General features: G+C 51.2%; 1 protein-coding gene across 1 annotated transcript; it reads left to right on the plus strand.

Moving 5' to 3' along the window:
• The first annotated feature begins 385 nt into the window (after nucleotides 1–385).
• On the plus strand, nucleotides 386–5,784 carry MAP1LC3C (microtubule associated protein 1 light chain 3 gamma). The gene is made up of 4 exons (XM_045795962.2): nucleotides 386–559; nucleotides 661–716; nucleotides 890–996; nucleotides 3,426–5,784. Exons 1-4 carry the CDS (start codon nucleotides 502–504, stop codon nucleotides 3,682–3,684), a joined length of 480 nt encoding a protein of 159 aa, XP_045651918.1. The 5' UTR covers nucleotides 386–501; the 3' UTR covers nucleotides 3,685–5,784.
• The last annotated feature ends 9,747 nt before the right edge of the window (nucleotides 5,785–15,531 follow it).

Genomic DNA, 15,531 nt, shown 5'->3' on the forward strand with positions numbered 1-15,531 from the left:
TCTCTGATCATAGGTTTCTCTCTGTGGAAACTGGCAAGGACTGTCGTGGGAGTAATGCAGCCCCGTTTGGTCCCGGCAGCCCCATCCTGGCCTGCCTTTAGGATGGTTCCTTCCTGAAGCACAAGATTGTTCCTAGTGAACTGCTGTTTGGCCCCCCCAGAGTCCTCAGCCCAGATGTAGGCTGTTTGATGACACAGCCACTGATTTTATTGTGAACCCTAATTTCTCCAGCAAAGAAATGTCTTGAACTGGTCGTGAGCAAAGTGACTTTGAGCAGCAAGCAGGTGGCTGTTCCGTCTCCAACCTCAGGACTGACCTCCTGCTGCCCGGGGAGGGGGAGGGGAGGGAGGGCTGGGGAGGCCTGATGTCACACAGCCCTACATAAGGGCCTCCTTTAGGCTCCTGCAGGCGGTTTGGAAGCAGCTGAGGAAGGAGTTAGGTCCCGGTTGTGGGATTTTTTTTTTTTTTTTAAGTCAGACACAGACACAGCTGTTGAGCAAAATGCAGACTCCACAGAAAACCCAAAGCCTCAGACCCTTCAAGCAGAGGAAGAGTTTAGGTAAAATTCTAAAGGAAGCTCTCTGGGTTGCCAGAAAGAGGGAAGAGGATACAGACTTCTCTTGCTGTTTACTTATTCTTTTGTCTTTGAAATATTCACAGCAACCAGACAAGAGGAAGTTGCTAGAATCCGGGCAAAGTTCCCAAACAAGATCCCGGTAAGACTCCATTGTGCTTTTTGAAAAGGAGTGTACCCTGTTTCTTGAAAAAATAAAAGAAAAAAGAAAAAAAGTAACAAGAAGAAGGGGAAAACCCCACTGTCTCTCCCTGTTCTAAGTTTCTAAGATAGTGAGAGCTCAGAGTCACTCTCAGGGACCGACCCTCTTGACAGGTGATAGTGGAACGCTACCCCAGGGAGAAGCTCCTGCCTCCGCTGGACAAGACCAAGTTCCTGGTTCCGCGGGAGCTGACCATGAGCCAGTTCCTCAGCGCCATCCGGTAGGTGACAAGTACGCGTCGGGGAGTGTGCTGGGCTTTTTCCGTTTGCTTTGTTAGCTGGTTTGGTTTTGAGGATGGGGACGTTCTGGAAGAGAGAGAGAAGATTTCCTTTGTGATTCACCTTTAGATTCTATGGTGCCCAGAAAAGAGGCTCTGAGAATTAATCGAACTTAAGCAGGTGGGAGAACCGCACAGATAACAGGTGTAAGGAGAGTAAGAGCTGCCAACTTTTCTAAGACGTTTCAGAGGTGGTCTTGGCTCTGGAACTAGTCCAGAGATCCTTCTTCCACATGCTGCTTAAAACCCAGTCTGCATTTTCCCAGGAGAGACGCAGTACCTTTAAAGTGTGTGTGCACTGGGGGAGTGGGGACGTCTTCAAAAGGCAAAGTCTCCCTGCACTGCTCAGACCGTGGGAGGGAGGACAGGGACGGCGTCCCCAGACGTGCTCCTCCCTTGGGTTAAGGTGCAGCAAAGAAAATGGGGCTATTTTTAAAGCTTCACAAGGTTAAGAAGTGTCCTCGACACATGGATTCAATAAAAATGATTTGGGAGTAATGTGACTATAACCCCTGGGGAGTAATTCTTCACAGGGTTGAAAAGTCTGGAGAGGCCAACCTGTGCAAGGATTCCTTCAAGAATTCAGTTGGAGTGTGTATTTGTCTCCGTCGTTTCTCTTGATGAGTTATTTAAGAATATCCTGATTTCTCCTCCTCAGGGAAGCTTGCGTGGGCCCCGTATGAAGGGAGGTGGCTAAGGGACCATGAGTTTAGGATTATATCCCCTCCCCCACCTCCCTCAGAAACAACCCCTTGAGTTCTGAGAGCCATTCTTCTCCTCCTTCCCACACAGGGGTCATCCTCCCTTTCCCACCAGCCCTGACCCCTCCCCATCCCACTGGTTATGTTCTCTATTCTTCCTGAGCTCTGTCTTTACTGCAGTGAACAGAACGACAAAAATCCCTGCCCACAGCCTCCTCTCCAGGGGATGCCAAAGCCCTCATTGGAAAAGCATGGCAGGGCATCTGGTTGGCACAGTCAGTGAAGTGTCCAACTCTTGGTTTCGGCTCACTTTGTGATCTCAGGGTCGTGAGATCGAGCCCTGTGCTGGGCTCCATGCTCGATGCAGGGTCTGCATGGAATTCTCTCTCCCTCCCTCTACCCCTCCTGCTCATGCCCTCTCTCTCTCAAATAAATAAATAAATAAAAAGAAAGAAAGAAAGAAAGAAAGAAAGAAAGAAAGAAAGAAAGAAAGAGGAGAGCATAGCAAAAGATAAGAGGTAGGCATGCAGACTCTGGGAGCAGAGTTCCCTGCAGAGCTGAAGGCCGTGCGCCTGTCCCCAGTTCCTCCCATTTCCACTACAGAGCACTTCTTTTACCCAAAGACACCCATGCAATTGTCAATGCTGAAATCTTTGGGGTTATTTTGGGAGGGATTATCTGGTTGTAAAACTACTCAGTTTCCAGCCACCTGCATCCCACAGACACATAGACGTAGCTCACCTGAAAGTTCGAAGCTCAGAGACGGGAGTGGGCAGCCTCTCCGAGCAGAGTGAACGGAAGCGTGCTGCAGGGAGACAGAGCCCTTACCTGGGCGTCCACATTGCCACGTTGTCCTCCGCTCCAGGACGAGCCAGCCCTCAGAACGACCTTGACATCTACAGCATGTCCCACTGAACCTTGCTGCTTCTCCATCTCCTTGAGATGGGGGAGAGATGGCAGGAGGGAGGAGAGAGCAGCAACTTTCCAAAAGGTCATCCCAGGGCTGTTGAGCAGTGAGGTGCTAGGAGATTCTGCTAATCACCTCTGTATGTCTGGGGATGTACATACCTTGAGTTTCAGAGCAAAGAGGGGCTTATTTGCTCGGCATTTTTGTGTTGGTATGTCTCCCAGTTAACGACAGGATGGCCTCACCCTTTTGGCCCACCTGGGAGGACGTCAGGTATTTTCACCCTGCAGGGAATGCGTAGGGAGCCCTTCAGCCTTCCCGAGTGTCATGACCCTGCAGCCCCCTGGGATGCTTCCCAGGCAGACTGGCTCAGAATCCCCGGGTGTGGAGGGGGCGCCTGGGTGGCTCAGTCAGTTAAGCTAACGTCTGACTTCGGCTCAGGTCATGATCTCAGGGTCCTGAGATCAAGCCCCACGTCAGGCTCTGTGCTCAGCAGTGAGTCTGCTTGTCCCTCTGCCCCTCCCCCTGTGTGCACACACACACTCTCTCTCACATACAAAAAATCTTCAAAAGAATCTCTGTGTGTGGAGTGCAGGCATGTGCTTTCAACAGGCCCTCCTGGGGAACCGTCCAGGTCGAGGACAATGCGCTCAAGCAGGGAGGTGGCTCCTTGGGTCCACGTGTCTGCAGTGGACAAACACAGGGAAGTCAGGCCGTGGGTCAGTTAACGTTTTCCCTTCCTGCCCCCCCTTCTCCTCCCCCAGGAGCCGCCTGGTCCTTGGGGCCACTGAAGCCTTTTATCTGCTGGTGAACAGCAGGAGCCTGGTCAGCGTGAGTGTGACCATGGCAGAAGTCTACAGGGACTACAGGGACGAGGACGGCTTCGTGTACGTGACCTACGCCTCCCAGGAGATGTTTGGCTGCTCGGGGTCAGGGCGGACCCCACCATCCTCTCCAGGGCGAGTCAAGAACCTGTCCTGGGATGGCCCGCCTCCTGGGTGTGAGTGGCGGGCGGCCCAGTGAGCAGGGCTGCCCCACAGCGATGGGCCCCCAGCGCCACAGGAAGGCCTGGCCGCCCCTGTGTCTTTATGGGGCCCCCCGCGCTTGTGTGCTCAGAGACAGTGCGGTGGCTCTCGGGGGTTCTGTGCCTGCTAAGTCTTTCCTGAGTAGGCAATGCTGAGCGTGTGTGATGGGGAGAGAGAAGTTAGGCAGGGGCCAGGTCTACAGGGTCCACTGTGCTAAGATGTTTGGAGTTGGTTTTAAGGTCTCTAAGTGGGAAAGGAGAAGCATTCTAACTGGAGAGAGAGGCTCAGTGAGGGTGAACCCTCCCAGCTCTGTCCCCAGCAGCACGGAGCTGGCCTGTGTCCTCCACTCACTCCCGGGATCCTTCTGCTCCAGGCTGCTTTTCCTGACTCATAGGCGGCCAGCCTGCCCTCTCTCCTGCCCTCAGCTGTCCTTTCGCTGCCCAGCTTGCCCGCTCTACTGCTCTACTCACTTCCTCTAACACCCATTCATCGCGTCCTCTTTGCCATCTGCCAAGTAAGACAGTGCCTCCGGACTTGATCTCGACAGATCCTGTTGCTTCACCTTGAGCGACGAATCTTCTTCCTGAATGAGTCCACATCCCAGGACTGACTCTGAGCTTGATGACAGGTGGTTGGCCCTGGACAGCCACCTGACTGCTGGTGCCCAGGGCTGGTGCCCCTGCTCTCAGCCTTACCCACTTCCGCGCCTGCTCCCGAATCCAGCTTCTAAGACTATCATCATCCTGGGTCGTAGCTGCATGAGCTGTTGTGTTCCATTCGGTCCCCAAGACCTTTCGCAATATGGCTTCCCTCCTGCGTCGACCTCTGGCTGCCTTGTTTGTGGTGGGCAGTGCTCGGTGTCCTGCTGCTGTCTAACCAACCAGACGAAATTCGTAGGTGGCATAGAACCATCCAGCTTGTTTACACTCATGGCGTCTGTGGGTAAGGGTTTCAGATAGTGCTCAGTGGCCACAGCTTGTTTCTGCTCTCTGACGTCTGGGGACTCAGCTGGGAGACTCGAAAGGCTGGGGGTGACTTCAACACCTGGGAGCTGGGATTATCCAGAGGCTTCTTCAGTCTCTCATCTGACCCCTGGGCCTGAACGACTCAAGGCTGGGCCCAGCCGAGACTGGAGGGGCTCCATGGGGCCTCTCTCAGCCTGGGTTCCTGGATGGCCATCCCCAGAAGGAGCAGCGGGAGGTCATGCCATCCAAGGAACCAAGATGGCAGCTGACCTCTCCGTAGGTGATGAATCTCAATTGATTTTGGTTGGGTTTTTTTTTTCTTCTTCACATAAGATTAATTGGCAATGTGTCCCTTGATAAAATATGACCAATTTTCTGTTATGGTATTCATCATTTCCTATTGGTTTTTACGAGTTCGCAAAGTTGAGTAATTCACCCTTTGTATGCCATGGGTATTAAAATAATTACCCTGTGCCTGTCGGTCCTGTTGATGGCAGACTTTCTCACGTAGCTGCTTTTTATCCTTCCGTGATCTTTTCCTTGTGGATTCTGAGTTCGTGTTCTCAATAGACACTGTCTCCCGGCTGCGCGATTACATACAACGTATACCCACCCTGTGTTTACTTCTAGGACCAATGATTTCACTTGGTTTACATTTAAGCATTGGAACCAACTGGAATTTATTTTGACAACAGAAGAATGCATGCAGGTTCCATTTTTCCCAAATGCCTAACCAAGTCTCGCATACGCTTCTAATAAATTATCTATCTATGGGCATTTGAATTTGCTGTGATTATGTGTTTATGTCTTATTACCGTAACGACGACAACAAATGCTTAAGAACAGAGGACTGTGACTTTCCTTCTCTGGATTCCCTGCAGCTCCCAGGAATGCTAAGCACATTTGGCTAATTGTTTGGTGATAAATTTGAGAAATTCCCTTGTCAGCTTCAGAGGGAGATGCTGGAATTATGGGATTGGCCATTAGCTGTTTCCGCCGCGATCAGGTCAGGCAGGAAACCATTCTGGTTTTGTTGCCTGTTTTCAGGCATTAGCCGCCCTCTCCCCACTCCCATAAGACCAAAGGAGGGCAGATAAAAACGTACTTGCTTACGTCACAGCTAACGCACGGTCTAAAGCTGATCCAGTTCCGTTGCGTGCTAGACCAGAGGTCATCCCACTACTGTCTCCAGCCAGCTGACGTGGGCCTACTTCTGTAAATAAAGTACTTCTGGAATGAACGCCTCCTCACCATTCCTTTACCATGGTCTCGGGCTGCTTCTGGGCTATAACGGCAGACTTGAGTATTTGCGACGTAGACCATGTAACATGCAAAGCCTAAAATGTTTACTATCCGACTCTTTACAGAACAAGTTTGCTGACCCCCTAGCCCAGGTTTACGCTAAAAACGTCATCAAGAGATCCTGGGGATAAATCACACAAGGAAGAAGTTTCTTTTCGTTGCTGCTGTTTTGGTCCAACGTGAGCTGGGCAGGAAAGCATTTCCCAGGCTGCTGGGCCCACTGATTTTGTGTGGCTAAGTCCTCGACTGAATGGAGACACAGAGTTCTCCACGGGTCAAAACGCGCTCCTCATCACGGCTCCTATTCGCCAGTCTCCTCTGGGCTCACTCACCCTTCATTTGCGTCTGGAATATGGGTGGGGGATTTCTAGGAGTGAGTTGTTTCCTTTCAGGAACAAAAGAAACCAGTTGACACCGATTTCCCAGCAAACTCCCTCTAGGTTAGGGGATCTCAGCTTTTCACAGCCAACGGGCCCTTCACACAAGACTAGATTCGAGATTCGGGGTAGGACTTCCCAGCCCACGCACAACGGACGTTTGGGCAAGTAATTCTCCACGACACCGGCTGCCGTGGTATCATGGGGGCTAGCAGCACCCCAGCCTCTATGTACCAACACCAGTAGCACCGGCCCCTCACCCCAGGAGTGACACCAAAAAGTCTCCAGGGATCGCCAAATGTCCTCTGGGGGGTGAAATTGCTCCCTGCTCAAAACCATAGCTCAAGCCTCCTCTAGACCCAACGTGTGGTCTGTAGACAAGCAGGCCAGCCTCACCCAAGAGCTGGTTAAAAATGCAGAAGTTCGGGGCTGTCTCCAGAACTACTGATCGGAATCTACAATTTATCAAGAGCCCCCAGGTGATACGTAGGCACATTCAGTCTGAGAAGCACCGGCCTAGACACTCTGGGTAGTAACACCCCCACGCTGTCTCCTCCGTCCTTGGAAAGTGCAGACATTGTGTTTCACCCGTACCCCTCCAGCTTCCACTGTGTGAGCACGCACCTTGGCCCAGCACCGTATTTAGACAGTGTGGAGTCCTGGGAAGAGCCGGGACTTTGTCGTCAGACAAACCCAAGTTCGAAAGAAGAGTCTGTCCCTGTGGGTCTGGGGGATTATTTATGTCCCTGTCCTCATCCGAAAAAATCTCGTTTGTGCATCAGAACATGAAACCCTCCTGAGCAGGGTACTGCCGAAAAGATCAGCACTTTTCGTATCAGAGTTTGCAGATCACGTATGTAAGTTTCTCACAAATGATGAGATCAAAGGCAGCGAGGTTCCCAGGAACAGGACCATACGTACCAGGAGCGGCTTCCTCGACCCTATAAACTCCAAGGAGTTCAGAGCCTAAGGGACTCTGCTGGGATTCGAGGCAGAGCTGTACCACCAGGTACCACCAGGTGGCGCCAACACCACTTGGTTAGATTTGGCTAAGCAGTTCGCGGCCAATCAACCTAAATCCCCCCCAATTTTAAAGTTCCTAATGGGGTAAAGGAAGCTTCTGGAAAGGCTAGCTCTAGCCAAAGGGGAAACCGGACAAAACTGTCGGGGGAAAACAGACAGAACATGAATTATGTGTTTGACCTGAATGCTAGTTAGCCCACAGGAAAGAACTGCCCAGACCTTAAAGCGACAAAACACCAGAAGGAAAGCAAGGTCCTCCCCACTCCTGGTGCTGCCATGGCAACCAGTCATCACACCGGCACAAATGGCCCAGAGGGATGCTGAGAGCAGGGCTGGAGAGCGAGGACCACAGACCACCATGTGCGAAAGAAGTCAAGAGAAGGATAAAAGCAGAGAATTTGTAGTAGCAGAAATAAAACAAGTCCCAAATGTTATTTTACCTTTATTTGATGCCTTTTATTAGAAGAATAAATATTATTCGTCCCTGAGCACCTAGTTCAGAGAGCTCAGCCACCCCCATATTCTCAGGCACTGAGCAACGGTATTGGAATGGCTTTTCAGTGACCAAGACTGGACTGACACTTATAAATCAGCAGTGAGGACCTCTGGGGCAACAGGAAACAGAAATCTGAGTGGGAGTGGGAGGGGTCAGTGGGCATGAATCTCCCTTAAATTGATTCAATTTCCATGATACCTTGGAAGAGGTGCTTCTCGTGGGGAATAAAGGATGTTCATTCACTGAAAATGGCCAGCCCCAATCATAAAACAATATGGCCAGTGTCTTGTGAAGGTAAGTATCATGGTTCCCTCCAGGCACAGCATCCTTTTGGAAGCAACCCCTCGCTTTGCCCCTCAAAGACACTGCCTTTTCTCCTCGTTCCATGTCTTCGTCACTTCCTGCCCGACATTTCATGTAGCAGCTCATCCTTTCTTGCTTGTGCCCCATTTTTATGATCTTTTAAACATTTCAGTGTCATTGCTCCTGTTGTTTAATGCCTGGAGTGTCCCTCCTTCGAGGGATGAACTCTTCCAACTCAACCTTCAAGATTCAAGACAGCTGCGTGGCTCGGTTCTGTGCTCCGTCCATTTTATCAATGACTCTTGTTTATTTGAGAGCTACAGTGACCCTAGAACTCAAAGTCAATATTCACGTAGACCTTGAAAGATACTTACTATCGTTATTATTCCCATTTTAAGGATGAAGACACTGAGGGTAAGAAAAGTCAGCTCGAGTTCTAAAGGCACAGAGCCAACAAGCCTGCAGCTCAAACTCACATCTGTACCGTCCTGTGTTCTCAGCATTGCATTTGTTGTTTATCCAAAATTCAAATGTGTGTCCTCTGTTTTTATTTCCTACGTCTGGCAACCCCATGTGTGGCTCTCATATGGGCTGTGGATAGCCTTGTCCCTTGGGACTCTCCCTTTGCACGTAAGTTTTCAACAAATGGAACTATACCCAGCTTCTGGGTCTCGAACTTTCCATAGGGTGTTCTCCACTTCGATTCACTGGAAAATGTCAACTTAGTCTTTAAAAGCAATGTCAACGGCCTCTGCTACCCCAGTGGCTATTTCCCCCGTCCCTCCTGCACACACATCTGGTACATACCTTTATCATTGCTTATTCCACATCTTAATTACGGTGACGAGGCCCTTGCCCAGGAGAATCAGTGTGAACTAAGACGGCATGTGTGAATTAACAAATACGTGAATGAATGAATCAATCATTACGAAGACAATGAACATACTCTTAGCTTCTTTGTATTTACTCTTTCAAATAGATTCCTATTCATTTGGGGATAACAGGGTGGTCGTTAAAATACAGAAACATGAGTGAAGACACTGCGTAAGTAACAGCCCCGGATTTTGGTGTCCAAAGTACATTCAGATAAATGACTAACAAAAAACAGATATTTAAATCATGAAATCAGATCAAACAAAGGGAAAAGCAGTGAATAACCACAATGGTTCTGGAGTTCATACAGTACACGCTCAGGGTTTCTGAGAAGTTCCAAAGACGTCTCGGAAAAAGTGATTTTTAGGGCTGAAACCAGAAGAAATTACACAGGTGGGTGTGGAGTGGGGAGAAGGGTGGCTCTGTGTGTAGGGGTGGGGGTGGAGTGGGGAGAGAACAGAGACTATTTTCTTTATTCTTTAGGAATAAATAAAATCGATTTGCCCGGTTGACTTTTATTTATTCTAACAGGTCTAAGGATGACTTGACTCACAGTTACCTGAGTGATTTATTCTTCAGGACTAATTACATTAAAATCGGTTTTTAAATTAGATTTGGAAACTCCAAATCCCTTCTGTCAGAGAAGCCAAATCTTCGGGTGTAGGACGTTGGCACAATTGTGAAGACGTTTGCTGAATGGCCCTTTAGTGACTCTTGCCCTACAGTCTGGGGGAGCCCGACTTGAGAAGAGTCACTTAGACTGTCACATAAGATAGAAAGTTCTCTGTCTCCAGCTACAGGTCTCAGGGGCCCTGTTAAGTCCTGATTCGAGGGGGGCCATTCCTTAAATGACCTTGATGTTAAATCTATGGCTTTTACCCTCAACCTCCGGAAAACTACCAGTGCCCCCAGAGCAGCTGTGGACATTCCTCCGTCTGCTCCCAGCCTTCTACTGAGCCATGAGATCTCGGGACCAGCCCAGCGTTCAGAGCCACAGAGAAGCCCCAGCTGGTCGGGGCTGGGCCCCCACCTCGACTGGGTCATTTGTTTCCACTAGGAGACATGGAAACCAGAGGGACCGAATGATCTCGAACATAATTTGGGAGCATTGCGTGTGTCTCAGGACCATTATAAATATTTTTTGTCATCTTACTTGACTCCCAGACAAACTGATTCAGTTTAACTTAGTTTTGGCCGATGTGTCACCCTCGGTTTTCTGGTGACCAGTAGGTACTTGACACAGAGCTAAAAATCGCTCAGGTAACTGTGAGTCCAGTCATCCTTAGACCTGTTAGAATAAATAAAAGTCAACTGAGCAAATCTGAAGATCTAACTGGAATTATTAAATGATTCCTGAATCGGGCAGCATCCCAACCAGCGAGTAGAGGGGAGCACTGCTGAGCCGCAGGAAGAAAATGGTTCTTAAAGGAAGAGAGAGGGCGCCTGGGTGGCTCAGTCAATGAAGCGTCCGCCTTTGGCTCAGGTCATGATCCCAGAGTCCTGGGATCAAGTCCCACATCGGGCTCCCTGCTCAGTGGGGAGCCTGCTTCTCCCTCTGCCTGCCACTCCCCCTGCTTGTGCTCTCTCTCTCTCTGTCAGATAAATAAGTAAAATCTTAAATAAATAAGGGCAGAGAGAGGGCATGGCAAAGAAAGGCATTGATTAGTATGGAACGCATTCTTGAGGCGAGGCTGCCCTCCTCAGGGGAGGGGTCCCTCAGGGGTCACCTGCTGGTGTTGACCGGGGAGCTCCAGCTTGGCTGGTTAAAGGCCCCACTTGGGGAGGGAGTGAGAGTGCGGGTAGGGGAGGTATCAGACCTTGGTTTACCGACATGCGGCCTTAAGATCAGTCGCAGCGTTTTGGTCTGCGGTTTTCTGCCTCGCTGACCGTGCCGCGCGACCCGAGTCTGAGAACGAGGGGGCCTTGCACTGGACGAGCCAGCCCCGACGGGACCTCCGCTGGCACCCGCAGACGGAGCAGGAGAAAGCAGGCCAGGGAGGTGGGCCTCTGCTCGGAACGAGTCTCTACAAGTGACATAGGAAGCCAGTTCCGGGAGAAGCGGGGTCTCTGCGAAAGCTCCAGGACTCAGCCGGCAGGGGTGCCTTCATGCTGCCCTTCTCCTCGGGGGCTCGGCGTCGGTGCGACGGGCGCTATGGGGAGCCCAGGAGGCCGTGTGTGGGCCCCACGGGGACGATCCTGGGCAGGACCGTACTCCACTCTATAGAGAATATTTTTTCGAGTTTGAGGACCATCCCCTTGTTTGGTTTTGTTTTGTTTTCTTGGCACTTTCCATCGGCTTTACTTTTTAAACGGAGGTTGCAGTCGTCAGGGGTAAGGGACGGAGGGACACAGAGTGTTAGCCCTCACTGGGTGTGGTCAGTAAAGCAGATGAAACCCTAATCAGGGCTCCTTCAGGAAAATGGTCTCATTCCCCCCGATCACATTAGCTCATCTGTAGTCTTCCCGAAAAGTCGGAGACCTAAGACACACTGGGAACACAGCACAATGAAATGAAATTTGAAACCAGTTTTTAATGTGAAACGGTACAAGCTCTCCTCGTAGTTGGACCCCCCCCCCAGAGACCCCACATCTCCCACACTGGCCTCTGTTGGAGTCTGGGGAACGTCTTTATTCACGTTTAACGAAGAGAGCAAAGCTCGCTTCAGTCCTGCTGAAAGCGCTAAGCACGCGGACGACCTGAGTAAAGAGAAAGGCACTTGAAGCTGCGGTAATAAAGGGACGGAGCAGGTTTGCCCTTGGACAGCAGTGCGTGAGGGGTCCCTGAGCCGGCGGAGGGAGGCCCTTGACTTGTTTGGGTTGGTGGGTTTGTTTCCAGTCCTGCTGAGATAGAAGTGACGTGATAACCTTGTACTGGTGTAAGGTGTACAACGTAACGATTGGACGTAGTAGATATTGCAAAACGATGGCCCCAGTACCTTAGTTGCCGTCCTCCACCTCACGGTTCCGACCTTTCCTTTCTTGCGATGAGAGCCTCGAAGATCTGCCCTCTCGGCGGCAGCTTTCTTGTCTGCAGTTCAGTCCCGCTAACGACAGTCGCCAGGTGTCCGCGGCGCCCCCAGGACTCACCTGCTAACTTCCCAGCTGTACCTCTGTACCTTCTGACCCCTTCACCCGTTTTGCCCACCCCCCAACGTCCCGCCTCTGGCACCAACGAGGTTAACGTGGTTGATTACGTTAAAGCTCCATTTGCTTCTGGCTGAATTGTTTAGAGCTCATATACAATAATAATGTCAAATCTCAATGTTAACAGGGAACAGGCCCCAGATGGAGTCACGTTTGCTAAGATCCAGCAAGACTCAGTACGTAATCTGCTTGTCAGCCTCCCCGGGAGGGAATCTTAACAATCAGCCTGGAATTTCCCCATCAGCAGCGGTGAAGTCACCTGCAGAAGACCTCCTGCTCTTTCCCTTAAGGGAAAGTGACCTCGCCTGGAACATTCCTTTTCTGTTGCTCATAACTCCTTGCCCCACCTTCTTTTCTATAAAAACCTTTCATTTTGTACAGCTCCTCAGAGCTCCCTCCTACCTGCTCCATGAGCTGTTGCCTAATTCACGGAGTACTTAATAAAGCCAATGAGATCTTCAAATTCGCGCAGCTAAATTTTTGTCCTTTTTTTTTTTTTAAGATTTTATTTATTTATTTGACAGAGATAGAGACAGCCAGCGAGAGAGGGAACACAAGGAGGACGAGTGGGAGAGGAAGAAGCAGGCTCATAGCGGAGGAGCCTGATGTGGGGCTTGATCCCAGAACGCCGGGATCACGCCCTGAGCCGAAGGCAGACGCTTAACCGCTGTGCCACCCAGGCGCCCCTAAATTTTTGTCCTTTAACACGAATATGGAAGAATATGGAACGCTTACTGATAGCAGGGAGCCAGGCGTTGTGCTAAACTCTTTCCGTGAAAGGTTTTGTGTAAGCCTCGCCATATTCTTACGACGCAAGCACAACCATGACCCTCATTCTAGTGACGAGGAGATCAGGAGGCAGCATATTAAGAACGGCCACCAGGCAGTTAAGAGAAAAACAGGATGGAACGCAGCTTGGGCAGAGCCACAACATGGTCTCCATCACAAACAGCCCCTAGCCCTCACCAGCAGGAGTCCTCGACCCCAGTCACACCGCACACCTTGACCTTCCCCAAACTGACCCAGCCCCTGCTGCCCCCTGCCTTGTTACCAGCCCACCCTCTACTGAGTTGCCACCATGCTGGCCCGGACTCCCGGCCTCGAGCAGAGGCTGTTTTTAGGCCACAGGCTTGAGCCACGTAAACTGGAGCCAGGCAAGTGTCCACGGCGCCCACCGAGTGGACACAAACAGGCTAAGTGACCCGCTTCAACGGCCCCAACCCTAAGTGACCAGTTACGACCAGGCACAGTTCCCCAGATTACCAAACAAGGGAAAATTCCATACATTCCCCTACTCCCTCACTCCCCCTGTAACTATAGCCCCTGACCACCACCTCCTCGCAGACCGTCTCTCCTCCCCTGTCCTGCCTGCCGCTCCCTTGTGATGCGTTCAATAAGCTTCCAGCTTTGTTCTGCCTTCGGTGAACTCTTCCAGTGCCCGCACCTCCGGCCTGCACCTTCCCCGGATGGCGCGCCCACTCAGTCCTCCTGAGCCCACACGTCTGCGGGAGGCGGGGGGAGGGTGCTAGGGAACCTACATGTCCAAACTTAAGGGGTCTTGCTCTTAAATTCACAAACTTTCAAAATCCTAACAGTAATCTACCATTTAAAGTAAATTTTAAAAACTTGTGTTTACCTCGGTTTCTCCCACTAGCCCACGCTTTCTTTACGGGCAAGAGCATTATTTTGTATCCCTGGAGCCTAATACCAGCTGGCCCTAAGGAGCTGTGACTCCCTCATTTTAAAACACTCCCACGATTCTTAGTCATATATACTAGAGAAACCCCAGCTTCTGTGGAGTGTTATACAAGGTCCTCAGAGATCTACCCACCTGCCTCACCTCGGTTCTTGGGCCTCCACCTCTTACGGCAGAAGCTACAGACAGATCTGATACGTTTTGCAGCCTTTCGTCACATGTGGCTGGCACCCTGGGCATCCAGTGTGCTTCAGTGAACACGGCTTCTGCACGTGGCTTTCACGATACCCTGCGTGCAGCTGAGTCCTAGCCAAGGTGAACATTCCTCAGACCTCCGCAGTCCTATCCTCGTCAGTCCTCTTCCACGGACACTCCGAATTAGCCCAAGACAACCAAGCTCCTTGCCCTGTATTTGCCCTACGGAGGCGTAGAGAAACACCAGCTGAGCCTACCTGGCCACCCCTCCAACAGCGGGAGCAGACGTCTGGGGCTGTGAAAACCAGATTTATTTATTTATTTGGATACGGGACTGACTATGGGCCTTTGGGAACTTTTCTAAACCCCAGTGCCCATTTTTAGCATCTTTTAGAGACACACGCTAACGTAACTGCATGGTACAGAACTGGAGTCTGCCCAGTGCCGTCCGGGATGACCGCTCTCGCGCCAACTAGCCTGTACGGGCTGCAGCTGACAGCTGCTACGCTTCACCAGACATCGCTCATTTCAAACCATTTTGCCTTGAGCAGGGGTCAACAAACGTTTCTCCAAAGGGTCAGACAGCAAATATTTTAGGCTTTAAGGTCTCTGCCACCATTCTGCCACACAGCGAGAAAGCAGCCAGGGCCACCGGTAAATGAATGGGCGTGGCTGTGTGCCAACAAAACTTTATTTATGGACGCCAAAATTTGACTTTAAAATAATTTTTCACATATCTTGAAATGTCATTCTTCCTTAGATTTTACCCCCCCCCCCACCGTTTGAAAACCTAAAAACCATTTTTAGCTTGCAAGCTGGACACACGCAGGCGCCAGGCTGATGTGACCCACGGGCCCCAGGTTGCCGAGTTTGACCTGGATGAGAGGCTCTGCTGCGGCATGCACCAGCCTCCTTGGAGGGCTTGCTGTACAAGACTGTCAGTCTCACCTGGGCGGGAGCCTGAACATTCCTAGCAGGTTCCAGCGGATCTGTTACTGCAGGTCCAGCAACCACACACTCTGAACCTCCGGCCTAGAACTGGAGAACAGCCGCTGTCCCACAGCACCAAGCCCTGCTGACAGTCCCCATTGTGTGGAGACTCGCAGGTGTCATCTACCCCTTGAATCAGCGGTGACGGGTCTAGAACATCAGGGCTGGCATCCATCAGATGTGCCCTGGGGCAAGAGGGAGGCAGACGGAGAGACTGACACCTGGGCCGGGCGGCAGGCAGAGAGCACAGTAAGACTCTAACTCTGGGAGAGTCCGAGACCCCAGGAGGGCCAGAGAAGAGGCCACCTAAACCTGGTGGGGGCACCTGGGGGGCTCTGTCGGTTAGTGCCTGACCCTTGATTTCGGCTCAGGTCATGATTTCAGGTCTGGAGATCAAGCCCCATGTCGGGCTCTGAGCTGAGCTTGGAGCCTGCTTCAGATTCTCTCTCCTGCCACCACTCCCCCGACCCCCACTCATGCA

This window comes from Ursus americanus, chromosome 2 (assembly GCF_024610735.1).
Source record: "Ursus americanus isolate L20-20 chromosome 2, mUrsAme1.1.p, whole genome shotgun sequence".
Lineage (NCBI taxonomy): Eukaryota > Metazoa > Chordata > Mammalia > Carnivora > Ursidae > Ursus > Ursus americanus.